At 34.0% G+C, this 22,354-nt stretch overlaps 2 protein-coding genes and 1 pseudogene across 2 annotated transcripts; all 3 read left to right on the top strand.

The window, feature by feature from the left end:
* The first annotated feature begins 4,359 nt into the window (after positions 1-4,359).
* On the top strand, positions 4,360-6,870 carry LOC137397171 (uncharacterized; annotated as a pseudogene).
* Positions 6,871-6,918: 48 nt separating this feature from the next.
* On the top strand, positions 6,919-7,668 carry LOC137397170 (uncharacterized). The gene has a single exon (XM_068083460.1). The coding sequence runs from the start codon at positions 6,919-6,921 to the stop codon at positions 7,666-7,668; it is 750 nt and encodes a 249-aa protein (XP_067939561.1).
* Positions 7,669-7,743: 75 nt separating this feature from the next.
* On the top strand, positions 7,744-8,184 carry LOC137397169 (uncharacterized). Its single transcript, XM_068083459.1, has one exon. The coding sequence runs from the start codon at positions 7,744-7,746 to the stop codon at positions 8,182-8,184; it is 441 nt and encodes a 146-aa protein (XP_067939560.1).
* The last annotated feature ends 14,170 nt before the right edge of the window (positions 8,185-22,354 follow it).

Raw genomic sequence — 22,354 nt, 5'->3', positions numbered from 1 at the left:
ATCATGACGCAGATTTTACAAAACCTTATCAGAATCCATGATATTGTAAACATAAAAATGCGAGTAATAACTCTATGGATATTCTTTATATTTTGTCAAGTTTGGTTAAGTTCAGCTCTATCTTACATGCAATTGGAGAGCGTTTGACGCTGGCCAACATAGCGCTCAAACTCTTCCCAGTCTTCAGTGGTTGGCACAAACTCTTCATCATCTAATACTAATAATAATCATCTAATAATACTAATATGCTATTAACGATGATACCAGAAAATGACAATAACTATTTTATATAACATATCTATAAGTGAGTGGGGTTAAGAAATTTGGCGAAATTAATCGTGAAACTTATAACATTATTTTATCAATTATAGATTAATATATTACGTTTTACAGATAGATATGCAGTATGAATTAGTTTTGTTATTATAATAAGAATAATACACATAATTAAAAAAATAAAATGCTAATAATATCATATTAAAATTAAATGACATTAATATTGTAATATTAAATATAGATTAATACAGTAGTATTAGGAGAATACTAGAAAATAACCCGAGTTACTACTACTAATACAAGTAGTTCATAAAATAAATTACTCACGTGCTTTGGTGACATATAGAGTATGCAAACCGGTTAGAAAACATGTCGTCTTTGAAATGGCGAAAACAAAGGTAAGAGTAAGCAGGCGAATAAATAAAGTTTGTCACATCCAGCTTCACCCAGTTGCTCCCCGCCTGGTGAAGGTCTGGTCTTTTCTCTGCTCTTGGCCAAGAAAAAAGGTGCTTCTCAGCTTGACAGCTGCACAAACACGATGTGGCGCGTTAGAGATTATGACGCATTGAAATTAACAAGTTTAATACGAGAAAGCATATCTGTTATTTGCGATAGATCAAACTTGAACTGAAACTAACATTATCTGATCATGTGACTTACAATTCCCGCCATATGGGGCGAACAATTTTTACAGCATTTTTTGACCATCACAGTTGACCAAAAGGCTCATCATGTTTATCAGAGGATGATATGCAATCGTTCAAGCTAAGATTAAAAAATTAAACATATTTTTATGGTAGGTTTTGAGATATCAGTGCTCAAAGTTGCAGCATTACGATGCCAATGAAACAGACGCGTAAGAACAATAGACATGGTTTTTATTGCAAGCGTGAAGTATATTTGTGAAAATATTTTGACGAATAAGGTTGCATTAAAGTGTAAATGGAAACCATCTCGCACAACTATGTCACATATTAGCCGTTTTGGAAAACGAATCCAAGCTACGGCAGTCTTGTGTGGCTGCGATTTTCTGTTCGTTTTTTAGCTTTTAAGAGCTTGTAATCACATTTCCACATATTTGGCACCTACACCACAACAGAGTAAGACATGGTGAATCTTTTGATACCAAATAACTGTAATGTGAATTTTGTGGCAAGTCAACCTTTAAACAAGAGAGAGTTCACCTACACGAACATCATTTTGCTAACCAGACTAATACAATTAGGAATATAGTTGCAGTATGAAAATACACTAAAATTGTTGCCAGAGTCTGTCATTGGCCAACAAAAAGATTTAATTTTAGTTATTCATTGGACTGTAACTAATAACTCAACATATTTATACCTTCAGCTATTTGAGTTTGTTCTACTTTAGCTTTTCCTTGCCACTCAGCAGCCTAAATAAAAGTGTCGGCAATTATAACATGCTTAGTATTTGTCATACTCAACTTGCCAAACAATGCTTAAATATTCTTTTCAGGAATTGTAATTAGTCTGAAAAGTTCATTAACTAGACTGGAATAATAATACTGCCCAATGAAACACTAGGGTAGGCCGCACCTATGCTGGCAAATTCCATTTATAGTGTTATAAAACCAATAAATGATAGCCATTCAAATATAGCCGGCTCAACTTGCCTCAGTCTTTTCTAATTGTCTGAAAGCTCATGATTATCACATGTTAGTTTACAGTTATCCATTCCTCTTACTACTAACTAACTAAATAGTTGTCCTAACTGTATGAAACTGCTTCATAGGCACTTTAAATTCAGTTCTTCTGTGAACATTTCAAGATTGTGTTTTGTAAATGTTTTGCGCTAATTCATCAGTTGCCTTTTTTTCTTTATTTTGAGACAATGCAGATTTGCAGAAATACAAAAATGGCACTCGAGTCTTGAAAGTGTTAGTGCAGAAGTACTAAACTGGCTCCCAAAAGGCTAATTACTCCTGATTTGCTGCCTATTTTTAAACATATGTAAAAATGAAAAGTCTTTAAGAAAGTAGCAAAACTACTAGCTACTTTACTTGGACTTCCCCATTACTACTGGTGTGATGAATTATTATTACTAACACTCTCACCTACTTGTTATTGTCATATTTTGTGAGTTTAATCTTTTAATCCTTTCACTGTCATTTATGTACTAGTTTAGCTATCGGCCTAGTGCCATCCATTTCACCGAATACTGCCAATATTGCTTCATGATATGTATACAATACTTTTTCAACTTAAACTTTATCTATATCATTTTTTGTAACATATTTTATTTTGCCAACATTTTAACTAACACTGCTATGCAAAAAATTTAATGTATTTATACATTGTGCAATGATAAAGCTAGGTGAAGCGATCGATACTTAGCTAAGACGGTTGTAGGAAAATTTTATTAGTTTAGCATTTCTGGAGTTGAGGCCAAGTCAAATTGGCCTAATACGTGATGACCAATGATAGTTGCCGGCGTTGAGTCATAAGCTAAGGTTTTACTCAACTCATAGCGTGACGTTTTCTAATTTCTGTAGAAGGCAGCCAGATTTGAATAATTACTCTTAATTATTCAATTGTCAATTACTAAAGGATTATTTATTAGAGATTACAGGTTAGTTGCATATGCTATTTTATTTTATAATACCATGTTATGTTGTTTCTTGTCACTTTTCATTTAATGTTCAGTACTTTTACTTGCTATTGTACTGTAACTTTTCATACTTTATTAAATTCATAATTATTGTGCTTTGCAAGTTGGTATAGAAATGGTACTGAAATGTTATTCCAGGTTTCACGGTAAAAATAAAGATTGTGAACCGCACACTTAACTAGTGAAATCGTCTCTCTTAAAATCCTGAGTGAATTCAAAATCTAGAGTTTCCAAAAAGCTCTACAGTGAAACCTTCCTCTAATCAACTGTGAGGACAATTGATAATCCAGTCAGCCACAGTGTAGACAACACAAGAGCTGTTCCGGACCTATAAAAACAAGATAACTCCAGTCAGCCACAGTGTAGGCAACACAAGAGCTGTGCTGGACCCATTCAAGAAAAGATAACTCCAGTCAGCCACAGTGTAGGCAACACAAGAGCTGTTCTGGACCTATATTGACAAGATAAATCCAGTCAGCCACAGTGTAGACAACACAAGAGCTGTTCCGGACCTATAAAGGAAAGATAACTTCAGTCAGCCACAGTGTAGGCAACACAAGAGCTGTTCCGAATTTATAAAGAGAAGATAACTCCAGTCAGCCCCAGTGTAGACAACACAAGAGCTGTTCTCGAACTACAAGAAAAGATAACTCCACCCAGTTAACAGTGTAGAAAACACGTGAGGTATACCAGAAACATACATACCAGCCAAAGTGAAAAAAACCACTTGAACTGAACTACAAACACTAAGATTAACTCATTTTCATTTTAGACATCAAGATCTATGCCTGCATTACATCTTAGCAAAAGTCAACTGTGAGTATCTGAATAGAACCATTAATTTAAACTAGCATTTTACTAATATACATACAATTGGTTATTTTAGATTTAGGTATTATTGTCATGCAGTTTTCATTTTAACTTTGTTATATATGTACCTATCTTCTGGCAACCTGTAGCTTGTGACTCACGTCGGCGATTTCTTTAAACAGCACGCTTTTGGCCATTTATGTCAGCATGTCTGAGGTTGGGGACGCTTCCACGATGCTGCATACTGACGACACTGATGGTGAGCATAATGATATTCTAAACATAGATTCAATAGATGACAGTAATGAAAACTTGACTTCTAATGAAACACAGGAAATAGCCAATTCAAATAATGATAGGGAATTCAATAGCGCTCTCACTTCCAGTGTAGTCGGCGAAAGCATGCGCTTGCGACGAAAGGTAAAACTTTCTAACATTGGGAGAGAAAGCCGAATTTCTGAGTTAAACCTTAAACTAACCAAACAAATCATGGCTCAGTAAAAACTTATTGATAAGGTCCAGCATAATGTAATAAGAGAAACTTCTATTGACACATTGTATGAAATTTGTGACAATGTTGAAGCTAGAATTATCGAGACTCATGATATGTATAATGAATTAGTCGCTCTATGTAGTACTGATATGGCACCAAATAAAATGATAGAAAAAATAAATCCCATGTATGATGGCCTTGTGATCACAGCTAATTCTCTGAAAGATTCAGTAGAGGAACACATGGAAACGCTTGAAGAATTGCAACTGCGGGAAGCTCAACAGAAAATTGCTGAAGCCAACAGAGAAATAGAAGAACAAGCAAGGCTGTTTGAGGATATGGTAAGAGAGAGAGAGAATCTAGCTCTAACTATTCATCAACATCCTCTGTAATGCATAGCGTAGAACAAATTAACAGAGCTGTCAACCAAACAAAGGAACCTGAGTTGCCATCTATTGAAGGAGACAGACACAACACAACCAGAATAGAACAAGAACAAGCACAATCATGCAGAAAAGTAGCTAGAGTTACTGAGCAGATAGGTGTGAATGTTGAGAGCAGAAGAAACCCAACCAGAGCTCTACCAGATAAGTCAAAAAGTACCATGTCTACTTCTGACACCACAAAGTCAGAACTATCAGTTGTAGAACAACTAGCAGCCTGCCTGACAGCAACATTTAGAAGTTCACATAAATCCGTAGAACCCAGTGTATTTGAAGGAAATGTCTTAGAATTCAATGATTGAGAAGTAGACCTGGATTCCTACTTTTGTGCTGAACATATAGAGGGTAGCTACAGACTTCGACATCTCAAAAGATTTCTGAAAGGAGAAGCCAAGTTATGTGTTGAAGGACGTTTCAGCACAAACACAAATGATGCCTATCTGGCAGCTAGAACAACTTTAAAAAGCCGGTATGGAAATGAACAAAACATAGCTCGGTCTTTCAGAATGAAGCTGGACAAGTGGCCAAAAATTGCTTCCAAAGATGGACTAGGCCTGAGAGACTTTGGAGATTTTTTGAGTCATTTAAGGAGTGCCATGCAGTGTGTTAAAACGCTGCAAGTTCTCAACGATTGCATTGAAAATGAAAGGATGGTGGAAAAGCTTCCTGAGTGGCTAAGGCTTAAATGGATAAGAGTAGTAGCAAAAGCTGACTCGGCTAACAAAACTTCTCCAGACTTCAAAGAATTTGCAGAATTTATCAATGAAGAAGCTCACATCATGACACTTCCAATATCACAAACAATGATATCACTGAGTCATAAACCAAGCAAATATAATCAGAGTGATAAACCACAAAAAATAAATATAACATAAATAGCACAAAAAACAGAGCCATTAAAAGTTTTGCAGCTTCCATTGAACAAAAGAAGGAATGTATTTGTTGCAAATCAACTAACCACAACACTGCAGACTGTTACCGTCTCCAAAAAAGGTCCAAACCAGAAAAGGAAGAACTTATTCGAAAGAATGGACTATGTTTCAAATGTTTAGGGCATGGCAACCGATCGAAGGATTGTGATAAGAAGATAAGTTGTATGAAATGTAAAAAAGGACATGCCACGGCTAATCACGACTCCAACTACCAGTATGGCAAGGCAACTTCAAACACTGGTGGATCTAATCCGGCTGATGCTGAAACAAAGCCACAAAAAACAATGAAAGCTCACAGTACCACTAAGGTACTGAAATCTCAAATAACAGAAGCGAACAATTTAATAAGCATGGCTGTACCTGTTTATATCTCAGCAGGCACAGGTTGTGAAATGCTAATTTACGCTCTTCTTGACAACATGTCGGACGCATGTTATGTATCAAAGGATGTAGTAGCAACATTAAAAGTGAGAACTAGTGAAACAGAGAAAAACGTCACTATACACACCATTAACGGACCAGTAACTGAAGACATCGAAAGATTTGATGACATTATGCTGCGTGGTTATTTAACAAATAGCTATGCACATATTAGTGCCTACATGCGTGAATACATATATTGTGACAGAAATCAGTTACCCACTAAAGAAAAGGCTGCTAGACTAGACCACCTAAAGAACATAGCAACACAATTCCCACCCTTGATGGACATACCAGTTGGACTTCTAATAGGAATGAACTCCACCGGAGTAATTCAGCCTTTAGAAACAAGACCAGCAATTAATGGAAAAATGGGCAAAGCCTATGGAGTAAGAACACTATTTGGGTGGACTATGTGTGGAGGTACACTAGAAACCATCTAAAAATCTAGAAAAAAACAGCCTATAAAGCAGACACGTCCAAAGATGTACGGTTGCTAAATATTCTGGAAAGAGACTTCCAAGACACAAATGAGGATTCATACTTATCTCAAAACAATGTCAAATTTACAAAAATTTTAGAGACATCAATTCAGCAGAATGCAGCTGGAAATTATGTCATGCCTTTGCCATTCAAATCACCATTACCTATATTACCCAATAACAAGAAACAAACTGAACATCGTCTACACATCTTGCTGAGAAAGTTCTCCAAAGATTTCAAATACAAATGCGAATACACAACATTTATGAACAACCTGATCAAGGCAGGGCATGCTGAAGAGGCAAAATCGGCTGCTGGGGAGGCTCAAGTATGGTACATGCCTCATTTTGGCGTCAGACATGAACAGAAACGAAAAATTTGAGTGGTCTTTGACGCTAGTTCCAAGTTCGATGGAGTCTCACTAAATGACATGCTATTACCTGGACCAGATCACATCAACTCCTTACTTGGCATACTAATCAGATTTCGACGAGAGCCTGTAGCAATAACATGCAACATTCAGCAAATGTACTACAATTTTCTGGTAGTTCCGGAGCACAGAGACTACTTACGATTTCTGTGGATGAATGATGGGGGTGAGGTCAAAGAGTTTAAAATGAATGTCCATCTGTTTGGTGCAACATCATCACCGGGGGTGGCAACCTTTGGATTGCGAAGGTTAGCCAATGACTACAAGTCCCTCTCACCACTTGCCTCAAAGTTTCTACAGAATGAATTTTATGTCGACGATGGTGTAACAAGCGTTGCTACTGCTGAAGATGCTAAAGGCCTAATCACAGCCTTAAGAGAAATGTGCTCAAAAGGGAACATAGGACTACACAAATTTCTCTCTAATAACAAGGAAGTACTAGCCACAGTACCTATTTCTGAGCGTGGTGAATTTACTAAAGCTATAGACTTACTCACAGAAACACTTCCTAGTGAACGAACGCTTGGAATGAAATGGTGCTTAGAGACTGACACCTTTCACTTTGGCATCCCAGAACTACAAAACAAACCATCAACTAAAAGAGGCGCACTCTCAACCATAGCTCAAATTTACGACCCTATGGGGCTCATTTCACCTTTGGTTTTGAAAGGAAAGCAAATTCTCCAGAAAGTAGTTGCCTCAGAACAACTATGGGACCAACTCATGTGTTCAGATGACAAACAAAAATAGGAAGATTGGAGAACTGAAATAACCAATCTAACAGCATTGAGCATACCACGATGTTTCAAAACAGAAACCAACATAATGAGCACTGAATTGCATCACTTCAGTGATGCAAGTCTGAATGGTTATGGAGCTTGCTCATATATTAAACAGGTTAATGACAGTAGAAAAATTTTGTACAACCTGATCTTAGCCAAATCACGAGTAGCCCCACTAAAAAAGCCCACTATTCCTAGGCTTGAGTTGCAGGGAGCTGTAACTGCAACTCGCCTCGCCAATGTGCTAAGGAAGGAGTTAAAGCTTAGTGTAGACAAAGAAACTTTCTGGAGTGATTCTCAAATAGTGCTGGGGTACATATCCAATGATGTCAGAAAGTTTCATCTGTATGTTGCCAACAGGGTAAGTGAAATTAGGAAGACAACTGAACCCAAACAATGGAATTACGTTCCAACAGAATTCAATCCAGCAGACATAGCTTCTCGTAGAATAAGTGCTAAAGAAATCATTGATAATGACATGTGATGGAATGGGCCCCCCTTTCTCAGAGACCCCGTTGCGCTAGATTTCAATAAGCAAAATTGGGTCAACACAACAGTTAATGAATCTGACACAGAAGTGCGAAAAAAGGGACTAGTTACCATGGCTACTTTCAACACACCAAGCATAATGAGAAAATTCACTCGATTCAGTAGTTGGAAGAAACTAGTGCACAGCATAGCATTGCTAAAGAGCTTTGTCAAACAGAAACAGTGGATGTACAAAGAGTTGAAAACCAATGATCTGAAAGAGGCTGAAGCACTTATCTTAAAGATGGCGCAAGCAGAGAGTTATCCTATGAAGGAGAAGGAGAAGTCTCTCATCAAGCTCAACCCTAAGATTGATGATGAAGGTATAGTTCGTGTTGGTGGGAGAACCAGTGCTTCAACACTGAGTTATCAGCAGAAATACCCTATCATCATTCCTAAAACTCTCACCTAGCATATCTTTTGACAGTGTATTACCATAAACAAATATCACATTTAGGAAGGAGAAGTACACTCGTAGCAATTAGATATGCTGGAATATGGATGGTAAATGGAAGTGGTGTGGTAAAGCGCGTGCTTAACCAGTGTGTAGGCTGTGCTACACTAAGAAAGGCACCAGAGACACAACTTATGGGAGAACTCCCCAAGGAAAGGATGGAGGCTACTCCTCCATTCACAAACATTGGAATCAACACTTTTGGACCTTATTACGTGAAGGACAAGCGCACAGATCTGAAAAGATGGGGGACTTCTGATAACCTGTCTCTACTCTAAAGCAGTTCATATAGAGGTCTTAGACGACATGAATGCAGACACTTTAATACAAGCCCTGAGATGCTTTATGGCCTTAAGAGGGCCCGTTCAAACAATATATTGTGACAATGGAACTAATTTTGTTGGAGCAAAGAATGAGATTGAAAAGCAATTAGAGATAACCAGTAAGGAAACTAAGCAATACTTGCTAGAGAACCGCATTCATTTCAAATTCAACTCACCTGAGGCAAGTCATCAAGGAGGAGCCATGGAAAGAATGATTTGTTTGGTTAAAGCAGTACTCAATGCAATGACCTTTAAGCTGAAAAACAAACTAGACACCAAAACCCTAAGAACTTTTTTCTATGAAGCAGGGAATATCATCAACAGTAGGCCCTGACCGCCACCTCGACAAGCGATCCCAAGGATCATAAGATTACGCCTAATCATATCTTGACCATGAAAAGTCAATCATTACTGGCATCACCGCCTGGAAACTTCACCGAAGATGATTTTTATAGCAGCAAACGGTGGAAGATAGCCCAAGCAGCAGCAGAAGAGTTCTGGAAAACATGGAAAACGGAGTATCTAAACAGCATAACAATCCGTCAAAAATGGACAAGGACGAGACCAAATGTCAAAGTAGGAGACATTGTCATTGTCAAAGACAACCAGGCAGCTAGAAATGATTGGAAGCTAGGTAGAGTGACTGAAACTATTTCAGGCTCAGACGGCTTGGTGCGCAACCTAAAAATCAAAATAGGGAACTGATTTCTTGATAAAAAAGGTTTACCCATGCACCCACCAACTGTTCTGCAGAGGTCAGTACACAGTGTAATAGTTTTGCTGAGTACTTAGATTAGAAACTATATATCATGTAAGATTATTCATTTTCCATAATTTAGTGTGAATTAATCAACAATCAATAAACCAAAAACAAACAAAAACTATGAAGGCCTATTACAATAAATTTAAGAAATTTAGATGGGAGTGTAGAAAATTTTATTAGTTTAGCATTCCTAGAGTTGAGGCCAAGTCAAATTGGCCTAATACGTGATGACCAATGATAGTTGCCGGCGTTGAGTCATAAGCTAAGGTTTTACTCAACTCATAGCGTGACATTTTCTAACTTCTGTAGAAGGCAGCCAGATTTAAATAATTACTCTTAATTATTCAATTGTCAATTACTAAAGGATTATTTATTAGAGATTACAGGTTAGTTGCATATGCTATTTTATTTTATAATACCATGTTATGTTGTTTCTTGTCACTTTTCATTTGATGTTCAGTACTTTTAATTGCTATTGTACTGTAACTTTTCATACTTTATTGCATTCATAATTATTGTGCTTTGCAAGCTGGTTTAGAAATGGTACTGAAATGTTATTTCAGGTTTCACGGTAAAAATAAAGATTGTGAACTGCACACTTAACCAGTGAAATCGTCTCTCTTAAAATCCTGAGTGAATTCAAAACCTAGAGTTTCCAAAAAACTCTACAACGATCCTCAACAATGTTCCTTACTCGGACAAAACTGTTACTCTTACCACTATCAGAGTCACTGCCGCTACTTTAATTATTTGTGTAATCACAAAAATCTAAATCGAAATCGTTTTTAGGTTGATAGCTCTCAAACAAAAGTTTAAAATTTCTTTTTTATTTTAAGCTAGTTTTATAAAGATATCTTTGAAAAATGTTGTCAATATCTTGAAAGCTCTAAAGACCGTGGGTTATGTTGTCAACAATTAATAAAATGAAGTTACTACACAAATACCGGGAAAGTCGCAATTATGCGTCTGTGGCACTCGACCCTAGAAAATGCATAAATGCGTCTTTGGAAGCAAAAGGGTTAAATCATGGCGGTGGTTATTTCGGCATTGCATAGGGTGTGTCAGAAACCCTAGCAGCTAAAATACTAACGTCTTTATGACTCTTTTTACAAAAAACGGTTTCTAAATAACTGCGTAAACCAGTAAAATTTTTCTTCTAGAGGATGTTTTACTAGAAATTTCACTTCCAGTTGTAACAGTTTTTTAATATTTTATCTACTTCCTTCAATAAATTAACAAACTATATTATCAAGCTATTGCAAAAAAACTAAAATGACTCATTAATCGGTAGGTATTATATGATTGTAATGCAAGTGAAAAATTAACTAATACTAAATATTAATTATGTGCAATGCTCTAAATTCCCAATTTACAATTGTAAACTTGGTATTAAATTAGGACTCAGAAATATTAAATATTTTGAATATGTTACAGGCAATAAGAGAGGGGTAGCACTCAGTAAATATTTATTTTGTCACATGAAATTGTTGTATATATTAGTAGGTTAATAATGTGAAAATTTGTATATATTGAGGGAGTTTTGAATAAAAAGTAGCGAAATAATTTGCTACTTTTACTGAACTTGTTTATTGCTTTTGCTAAATTGAATAATGCTTACAAGCCAGTTGCACATTGTTATCATTTGTGGTTGTCTTCTCGCTAAAAGGCTGATCAAATTACATGTATATTTTTGCTGCAGTTGATATGAGCAGCAAAGTTTATCAGATTTTTATACATTAAGGATGCTCAGGTTTAGCCCTGGCTGATTTGTTGTATCAGATTTTTCTGCCAAAGAGTTAGATTTTCCAACAATATTTATGAATTGAACTACTGGTTATATACAATGTACTTCTTGTTTGGGTGATGAGGGTACCCGGTTCAAATCCTGGCTAAGCCCATTAACCTTTTAACACTTTCACTGCCATGCATGTACATATTTAGCTTTCGTACTACTGCCGGCCATATTGCTAAAAATTGCCATTTTTGTGCATGAAATGTATTTTTAACTTCAAACCTTATCTAAAACAATTTTGTAACGCATTTCATGTTTTCAACCTGTTAACAAACAGCGCTATGCAAAAAATTATTTAATGCATCTATATCATGCGCGTTACTAAAGCTATGACAAACTGCGTTCGCTACGAAGCTATAACATTCCTTTAAAATGTTTGTTATTCGTACAAAACAATTACTTTCACCACCATCAAAGTCAGCACAGCCATTCTCATTATTTGTGTAATCATTAAAATCTAAATAAACCATAATGTCATCAACATAAGCAGCTCTTCATTTTAACTTGGGAGGCACTTTCAAAAGTTATAATATCACTAAATAGTTTAATGGTCAAAAATATGTCTATTTTTAAGTTGAAAACTCCCAAAACAAAAAATTCGAAATCGTTTCATTATTTGAAGCTAATTGTATAGATGAACATTCTGACAACACTATATCAATATCATAAAAGTCTTAAAGTTTGCTGATTAGGTTGTCAACAAATAATAAAATTAAGCTACCAAGCAATTGCTGGAAAAGTCGCGAAATGCGCATACAGTAGTCAACCAAAGATTTAGCATAAATGCGCATACGGCAGTGACAGGTTTAAGAGGGCTCTAAAGCTGTGTTTTAATTGTTTTACTGTCATATGCAAATTTATGCAAAATCCATGGTCAACTGCCATATGTACATTGTTGCAAATTTCTCAGCAGTTGCGGAGAAGCCTAATTTTATTATTTGTTGACAACATAACCAACAATCTTTATGATTTTCATTGAACGGAAAGTACTGTCCAAAGATTTATTTATAAATTTAGCTCAATTTCACAAAGCACTGCTAACTTTTAGTTTTGTAATTTCCAACTTGAAAACAAACATTTTTTCCTTTTGAGGTATGAACAATTTAGTATTATTATGGCTTTTGTAAGTAACTCGATATTCTAGCCCAAGATCCCGAGCTAAAAAACAGAGAATTACTTTTGTTGATGAAGTTATAGCTGATTCATATTTAAGTGTTAGTGATTACACAGATAATTAAAGAGGCAGAACTGATTACGATGGTGCTCAAAGTAATAGTTTTGCAAGAGTAAGAAACATTGAAAAGGATAGTTTTACCTTGGTAGCGATCGAAGCTTCACAAAGTTTTAGCAATGAAAATAATAAAGACATTGAATTTTTGCATAGCACTATTTTTCACATGTTGGCAACAGAACATGAATAACAAAAATATTCTTAGATGGAGATTCAAGTTGAAAAAATTGTATACATATCATAAAGCGAAATCAGCAACTTTCAGTAAAATGGCTAACAGTAGGTCGATAGCTAAATTTGTACCTGGATAGCAGTGAAAGAGTTAAATTAGTAAGGCAATTTCTTCATGTACTAAAAAAGCTATCTTACTAACATGAAGCTATAAAAAATTTAGTACCAAAATAATCACAGATAGAGAGCAGTTAGAGTTGAGTGCACATTGTCAGAGGCATTTAGACATTGTTTATTTTGTCATAATATGCAAGATTCACAATTTTCTTGCTGCTTTCCCATTTGTGAACTTAACTGCAAATGGAATTTATTTTGGTATAGCATTTATTGTGATCAATTGCTTATGAGATTTTGCAAAATATTGATTGAGGGTTGATGTCCTTTTCAGCACCGTAAATGCTCCTTTTGGTAACTGAACCAGTGACTAGCTCATGTTCCTGAGGTACAGGACCAACTTTTGAGCTCCAGCTAATTTTGACTATAGAGGTTAATATCACTATTGTTTCAGTAGTTGGTTCCTTGTTTGCTAGGAGGAGTGTTGTAAAACACCACTTTATTATGCCAGCACAATCAATCTGTTGTAGCCTAAGTCTATTTTTTGCTTTCTTGCTTATTGTATATTGCTTATTGCTTATTGTTTTGAAATACTGCTGCCATAATCTTTTAAAACCTGTTGAATTAAGAAAGCAAGATCAATAGATTTTAGAACATCAAAACACAAATTATTTTAAACTATCAAATTGAAACCACAATGAAAACATCAAGAATTTCTGCATTTTAATTTCACTATATTGGTAGTGCCTAACAATATAACAATTTAAAAACTTATTTTGTCGTTAATAATAATGTCAACATTTTTATAAGTCAAGCTAGTTAGTATCGTCAATTTATAGAATATTTTTTACATTTTGAGTAAAAACTGTCCCCTGCTCCAGCCAAATACAAGCACATAACACATTTAACAGAATAATAAATGCAGACTATTAAATGAACACATCGAAAAGACACAATGCGCAAACTTATCTATTTATTGATTATGTATACCTAGCTAGATCAGAAGGCATTATTTTCACAAGTGAACTCAATCAACTGTTCTGTAGGTAAACAATAAGCAACTAATGGGGGCATGAAGTCATGCTATATTGAAGCGGAGTAAATAAAGTCTACATTTACAACAATTACAAGCTTTAAAATGTTACAAAATTTGAAACCAAATATTTTTCAATTTGTAAATATTTGAAAACAGTTGATGTGGGTTATCTCCCCTTGTTTGCAACTAAAATTTGTAGTCAGTAATGAGGCTGAGAGATGACTAGTGTTTATGTTCTTTAACTACTACAGCTCAAAAGTGTTGTAATATATAAGCGACTAAGTATTATATACATATTATCCCTAACGCTAGTATATAAGTTTTAAAAAGTATATCATGATCCTATAAAATAACAATGAACTCAACTTTGTTATTGAGTTGCAAATTATATCTTTTTCATATGAAAGCATGATTAAACAGAAATCGTCTACACTCTATCAAAAACCAGTTTATTCATAAGTACATTTTTTAAGATGAAACAAGATGAGTTGAAATGATACATAATATTGTTTAATTCACTAAATTGTATCCTACTGCAAAATACCTATTTACACAGGAATGATTTTTTGCCACATGAAAAAGTGCCACACTATTCTGACAATTCTACAATTTAGTTATTAGAAAAAATTGTAAAAAAACTCACAGATTTGATCTACATTTACAAAAGCAAAACACAGAATTTTGAAGTTTGTAAAAATAATATAAAGAAGTTGCAGTTGTACCCTGGTTGACCTTTTATTTTTCCCCATCTCACTGAATGAGGGAGTGAAATATCCACTCCTTGCTTATCGTTAGTACAGTAGTAAGTGTATCAGCTAGTAATTTATGTGTCAGTGAAATTGAATAAACGTATTAATATAAACCTGATAGTTAGTACACGGACTGCAAAACATGTTATTCAAGCTTAACGATCGTAATGAACAAACTAAGCTTAAAATGCTTGAGGCAAGCCAATGTTCATACCGAGATTTATTATTTTACTGCCTAGCGCACTGCCATACATGTCGAAAGGTATGCACAGTTTGCTTCGTGTCTGCTAACATCATTGATTATGCTAATCATCTCAGGTCTCTTAAGGGTGGGTTACACTCTATCGCCGTATTTCGGCGTTGGTGCCACATTTCTTTGGTGATCATTGATGATAACTATGTTCACACTATCACAAATTTATCTGCGTTTGTATAAGGAAATAATCTGTGACACTTATCCTTTTAAATTTTCACTAAGAAATCTCTTAGTTTTCGTGTGTGAGAATAAAAAACTAGTCCCGCAGCGATTATCATAAATGGAAATAAATAAATCGCGCTATCCCCAACTGTCAACTGCTATTGGCGAAATGATTCACATTTGAAAGGCGGTCATCGATGCACGGCAAAGCAACAGGAAAGTTTGACAGCTTCAAATTTTCTCAACGTGTCCGCGATGCTTTATTGATGCCATAATTTCATGGTTTACATAATTGACGAAGAACACAAAAAGGTAAACGCTGAAAAACAGAAACATAGTGTGAAACGGTCTTTTGGCTAACCTTTGTAGGCTAGAAATGCATTGTGTGAACAGTTTCATTTCATACGTGTTTTCTTGCACCCCAGGAGGAAGTTCACGCTAGTAGACTGGTCTAATTTTAGCACTTGAAGTCTAATTTCATATGTATGTTCCATCTAGCCTAAGGAGGAAGCTAATGCTAGTGAACTGTGAATAGTGAGTAAATTCTAGCATATGCAGCTGCTGCAGTCGGAAAAGAATTATTATTAAATAGGGAGGAAGCACTTAAAGATCATTCAAGTAACTCAGTGTTTGGTAACAATTACGAATGATAAGCTGTATGAACATCTTTAGTGCAAGTACTTTATTGAAGTAACCTAAGTTAATGAAGGCATGGCTTTGAGAGTGTTTGAATTGGCTGGTAGTAGTTTGCATCTACTACCAATATTGCTGTGATGTAGCGTGTTTAGGATCAACTGTATAAATGGCATATAAATATTCGTCTGTGCGATGTACACTCTACTACCTTAAGCATCCACATAGGAACTTAGTGATTCTGATATTTGTATCATACTTTAAAACTTGTGTATTTTGGAACTTAGGATTCCATAATATCATCCTGAGCTTGGATTAATCTTTTCACTGCCAACCATGTACAAATTCGGCTATCGGCTTGGTGCACGCCATTTTACCGAATATTGCCGATATTGCTTCATGATATGTATACAATATTTTTTCAATTTCAAACTTTATATAGAACATTTTTGGAACATTTTTTTTGCTAAAATTTTAATGAACACTGCTATGCAAAAAAATTCAATGTATATATACTTTGTGCAATAATAAAGCTATGTGAAGTGATCGCTTTGAAGCTAATACGAACCTCCACAATATTCCTTACTCTTACAAAACTATTATGTTCACTACTACCAGAGTCACGGGCGCTACTATAATCATCTGTATAATCACAGAAATCTAAATCTAAATTGGATACAATGTCATTAACATAAGCAATTACCTGTTTTTTATCTCGCGCAGTGCTTAGCAAAACTCACACAAAACTGTTTGTTTTTTGGTTAGTAGTTCTCAAACAAAAGTTTAAAACCGCTTTGTTATTTTATGCTACTTTTATAAAGATATCTTCGGGCAGCATTGTCAATATCATAAAAGTCCTAAAGACTGTGGGTTATGTTGTCAACGAATAATAAAATGAAGTTACTACGTGATTGCTAGGAATGTCGCAAAAATGCGTATGTGGCACTCGACCCTAGACAACGCATAAATGCATCTTTGGTAGCAAAAGAGTTAAAGTGTTACAGTTGAGTACAAAAAGCACTAAAATAATTTTTTATTTAAATTAATTTAAAGATATAATTCATGAATTTTGTTTAAAACAAACCAAATTTTTGAAGTAATAATATTTAAAATCAAGTGTATGTTGCTAGTTTTCCGTAATACAAAAGTTAGATAAAACAGGCCTGAAATGTGTTCAGGTTCAAAAAAGGAAATATGAAAAAAGATTTAACTGTGTGCGTGGGTGTATATGCACAAAAATTTTATTTTGTTTATCAGTATAAAAATACTTTTTAGGCATAAGAGAAGATATAGCTGCATTTTTGATTAAAATTAATGAGAACAAAGTTAATTAAAGCTCAGTTCCTTAAGATTATTTTTTGTTGATGCCCAAATGATCACCAAATCTAGTCAAGGTGCTGAGCTAACAGACGCTGAGATACTTGAACTTTTAAAGTGGAAATATTTTGTATAGTTCGTTGAAGTTCAATTAGTTAATATTGACTAATCTAGAAAAGTGCAAATGCCTTTTAAAGTCTTTTTAAAGCTATTATTTGGCTGAACTTTTGTGTGAATCTATTGGAAAACTGTTTTAACTTGTGGAACGCATGTTTCAGAAATATGTAAGGATGGAAATATGAAAAGAATATAAAATAATGTATATAACAAGCTTTGTTTTTGTACAGTATTTTATTTTTTCACCATCTGTTTTAGTTGAAATATTTTTTTTGGTCTTTCTTAAGCTTTTCAAGGTTGAGAAGCCTTTCTGAGTCTCAAATAAAGATAGTTTTCAGTTAAGACCAAATATTTGTTAAGATTGCATATGATTTGAATTATTATTTTGATTAATGTTTAGTTAATCTAACGGAGTGTAGATAGAAGACAGGGAAATACAAGCTATTTTATATTAACTGTTAAATTCAGTTTATTTTTTACAATAGAAGCAGTTTAGCAATTTAAAATAGTACTTAATTATTTGTAGAAATGAAATGTCTAGTTTTGTTATTTGCTGCTTCAGACCTAATGGCTAAACCAGTTGTGCTGCATTTACATACTGCATTCTTCAGCACATATTTTCTTAGCAACATGATGCTATCAGCTCTCTAATAACAAAACACATTGACAAGTAATACTTAGAGTTGTGCACACATTATAACAACCATTCAGGGCTTGTTTAATCCGTCCTGGATAAGCTCGATGTGACCATGATAATAAACATCATTAAAATTGTATCTGTTGGTGGTTAAATTGTTAATATAAGTTTCGTAAAACCAATCTTTGCTTTACTAAGTACTAAAGAATTTGATATGTTCCCTCGCGTTAGGCATTTGTTGGTAAAGTTTGACATCATATGGTTCATTACCTATTAGTTAACATAACAGATTGTTCATATAATATATGGCAGCATGTGAGTGTACACTTTAGCACTATACTTTATAAGTTGCTACCAATCACTTACTCATTTATTTTAAGTTGATTAGGTTTTTATTGGTAGATATTACATTTTTTGTATTTTTATTTGGATTGAAAAAATGAGTTTTGTAATTGCTGGCTAAAAGTTTCAAAACCATATTAATAAAATATTACCAGCAATCTAGTAGCGAAATGCTTGCTTTTAAGGGGCAATTAGGATGTGACTAAACATTCTAGGAGGCAATAAGAACTGTTTTTTTGTTCTGCAATGGCCATGTTTGAGATTTTTTTTGCGAACTATCTCTTTAGGGTCAAAACTAAAAACAAGCTTTACTATGAGCATTTGGTTGATTTGTGACCAATAGAAGATGATATCTGACAATAAATTGTGTTCAACGGTATTTCTTAGCATCACTCATGATTGGTTTTTGACTTGAGTCAGTGATTGACTTATCGTAAAAGAGTAAACTAACCTAAGAGCCACAGCCTGTCAAAATGCCTGGAAAATCATGCTTGCGAGAAAGAATCTTCCAAAAGAACATTATCTACATTGTGCCAAAACCTTTTTAAAAACCTTTTTGGTGAGCCCATTTATTAGTTCATGGTTTCAAGAGAGTCAGTTGTAATGAAAAGCCATACAAGAGCACAATAAAGAACAGGGTTTATTTGACAGAAGAAAGCTAATCATGATTTTTGAATAATTTGTACCACTAATTGTTCTTTAATTGTTTCTAAAACAAATAGACCATATTATGCATATTAGTATACTATAGGCTATTTGTTTTTCTTATGATTAATGGTTTCATAAATTCAATTGATGCAAAAAGTAGTTGTCAAGTGGCTGAGTGCTATAGTGTAATCATGTAATGTGTTAGATCAAAACTTACACCTAGCAATAGTTTGAAAGCTGTTAGTACAGGTAATTTTACCTTTCTGATGTGAAATATGAAGTCGTATCTTGTAGTTCTCGAAATGGCCAACATGGAAGCGATTGTGCAATCTGCCATAGAATGTGGTTTTTGTTTGAGACAAGGAGTATCTCTAGCCAATCCTCGCCAGCTTACCTGCAATCATGTACATTGCCTGGAATGTCTGACTGGTTTCTATGATCAGAATAATTTTCTGATGTGTCCGTGGGAAGATTGCAGGTAAATTGCTAGCTATGAGTATTTCAATTTCTGGGTTATTTTTAAGGAAGGCTAATTTTGACTACTTTGGAAATGTTCAACTCAATGCATGTTTAATTCCTTAACACACATTCTAAAAAAAGGGAGAGGTTTGGCTCAAACTTGATTAAACATTGTAATTCAAAGTCCTTTGAGAAGAGCTGTTAGTTAAAGTCTGTTAGTTAAAGTATGTTAGTTAAAGTCTGTTAGTTAAAGTCTGTTAGTTAAAGTATGTTAGTTAAAGTCTGTTAGTTAAAGTATGTTAGTTAAAGTCTGTTAGTTAAAGTCTGTTAGTTAAAGTCTGTTAGTTAAAGTCTGTTAGTTAAAGTCTGTTAGTTAAAGTCTGTTAGTTAAAGTCTGTTAGTTAAAGTATGTTAGTTAAAGTCTGTTAGTTAAAGTATGTTAGTTAAAGTCTGTTAGTTAAAGTATGTTAGTTAAAGTCTGTTAGTTAAAGTATGTTAGTTAAAGTCTGTTAGTTAAAGTCTGTTAGTTAAAGTCTGTTAGTTAAAGTCTGTTAGTTAAAGTCTGTTAGTTAAAGTCTGTTAGTTAAAGTCTGTTAGTTAAAGTCTGTTAGTTAAAGTCTGTTAGTTAAAGTATGTTAGTTAAAGTCTGTTAGTTAAAGTCTGTTAGTTAAAGTATGTTAGTTAAAGTCTGTTAGTTAAAGTCTGTTAGTTAAAGTCTGTTAGTTAAAGTCTGTTAGTTAAAGTCAGTTAGTTAAAGTCTGTTAGTTAAAGTCTGTTAGTTCAAGTCTGTTAGTTAAAGTATGTTAGTTAAAGTCTGTTAGTTAAAGTATGTTAGTTAAAGTCTGTTAGTTAAAGTCTGTTAGTTCAAGTCTGTTAGTTAAAGTCTGTTAGTTAAAGTCTGTTAGTTAAAGTCTGTTAGTTAAAGTCTGTTAGTTAAAGTCTGTTAGTTAAAGTCTGTTAGTTAAAGTCTGTTAGTTAAAGTATGTTAGTTAAAGTCTGTTAGTTAAAGTCTGTTAGTTAAAGTATGTTAGTTAAAGTCTGTTAGTTAAAGTCTGTTAGTTAAAGTCTGTTAGTTAAAGTCTGTTAGTTAAAGTCTGTTAGTTAAAGTCTGTTAGTTAAAGTCTGTTAGTTAAAGTATGTTAGTTAAAGTCTGTTAGTTAAAGTCTGTTAGTTAAAGTATGTTAGTTAAAGTATGTTAGTTAAAGTCTGTTAGTTAAAGTCTGTTAGTTAAAGTCTGTTAGTTAAAGTATGTTAGTTAAAGTATGTTAGTTAAAGTCTGTTAGTTAAAGTATGTTAGTTAAAGTATGTTAGTTAAAGTCTGTTAGTTAAAGTCTGTTAGTTAAAGTATGTTAGTTAAAGTCTGTTAGTTAAAGTCTGTTAGTTAAAGTCTGTTAGTTAAAGTCTGTTAGTTAAAGTCTGTTAGTTAAAGTATGTTAGTTAAAGTCTGTTAGTTAAAGTCTGTTAGTTAAAGTCTGTTAGTTAAAGTATGTTAGTTAAAGTCTGTTAGTTAAAGTCTGTTAGTTAAAGTCTGTTAGTTAAAGTATGTTAGTTAAAGTATGTTAGTTAAAGTCTGTTAGTTAAAGTCTGTTAGTTAAAGTATGTTAGTTAAAGTATGTTAGTTAAAGTCTGTTAGTTAAAGTCTGTTAGTTAAAGTATGTTAGTTAAAGTCTGTTAGTTAAAGTCTGTTAGTTAAAGTCTGTTAGTTAAAGTCTGTTAGTTAAAGTCTGTTAGTTAAAGTATGTTAGTTAAAGTCTGTTAGTTAAAGTCTGTTAGTTAAAGTCTGTTAGTTAAAGTATGTTAGTTAAAGTCTGTTAGTTAAAGTATGTTAGTTAAAGTCTGTTAGTTAAAGTCTGTTAGTTAAAGTCTGTTAGTTAAAGTATGTTAGTTAAAGTATGTTAGTTAAAGTCTGTTAGTTAAAGTCTGTTAGTTCAAGTCAGTATGTAAAATACTTTCTAGGAGTTCGCTAATCACTAGTATAGGAAGTTTAGAATCAAGTTTCTTCTAGATGCAATCAGTTATTTACTGACTAGAATCTGTAAGCTATAAAGCAAACAAGATGCTGGAGTCTGGTAGACAGTTTTGTGCAGTAAAACAATGCAACCGCGCTAATTCAGTGATCATCTGCGATCAAAATATTGCAATACTATATGTGTATACATAAGCAAATAGCGCATGATATGTTGTTCTTATTATACAATGCAGTGACTGCAAGGATAAAATACCAGTTTTGTCTAACTAGTATCATGGTTGGAATGTAGTTCACAAAACTCATGACAGCCAATCAAAATGACTAAATAAGTACACACAGCATGTTGAGGATGCATAGCAAGCTATAGGAGGATTTGACAGCCTAAATGTTTCCCATCAATTTAAGTTAACTCAGCAACCTCATTAGTTTACAATTACAGTTACAGTTTACAATTAGTTTACAATTTAGTTTATAATTGCAGTCTGTACCAGCTTTACAAGCCTTAGTGCAATCCTATTGATTCAATGATTATGACTCCTAGATGAATGAAAATGTTTCTTGCTTGCTATTGTAAACAATTAAAAAATTGGCGCCACCTTTTCATGTCCAAAACATGTTAACAATAGGAACAAAGGCTAAAGCTTTAATGGTGTATTTAGAATCAATGATTTTTGCATACTTTGCAACCATCGAAGGGGGTCGCCGCTTGTTTAATAGCAAGCAGGTTACAGCTCAAGTTTAATCAGGGGTGATGAATGATTCTTGACAGATTTAAAATGCAAGCCGGTCAATCATTATGACGGAAACTATAATTTATATCTAGGCTTTGACATAATGTTTATTCATTCTCTGCTGCTCAACATGTCCCGAAGAAACATGTTATGAACAGATTGTTAAGATAAGTTCTGATTACATTGTGTAACAGAGGTTATCTGAAATGAAAAGTTCACACT

This window comes from Watersipora subatra, chromosome 5 (assembly GCF_963576615.1).
Source record: "Watersipora subatra chromosome 5, tzWatSuba1.1, whole genome shotgun sequence".
NCBI classification, from domain to species: domain Eukaryota; kingdom Metazoa; phylum Bryozoa; class Gymnolaemata; order Cheilostomatida; family Watersiporidae; genus Watersipora; species Watersipora subatra.
Note: the sequence above shows the minus strand (reverse complement) of the source record. Positions and strands in the feature narration are given on the sequence as shown.

Excerpts from the sequence above, each read along its gene's own strand:
- LOC137397170 (XM_068083460.1), top strand. The coding sequence starts at position 6,919 with ATGCTATTACCTGGACCAGATCACATCAACTCCTTACTTGGCATACTA.
- LOC137397169 (XM_068083459.1), top strand. The coding sequence starts at position 7,744 with ATGAGCACTGAATTGCATCACTTCAGTGATGCAAGTCTGAATGGTTAT.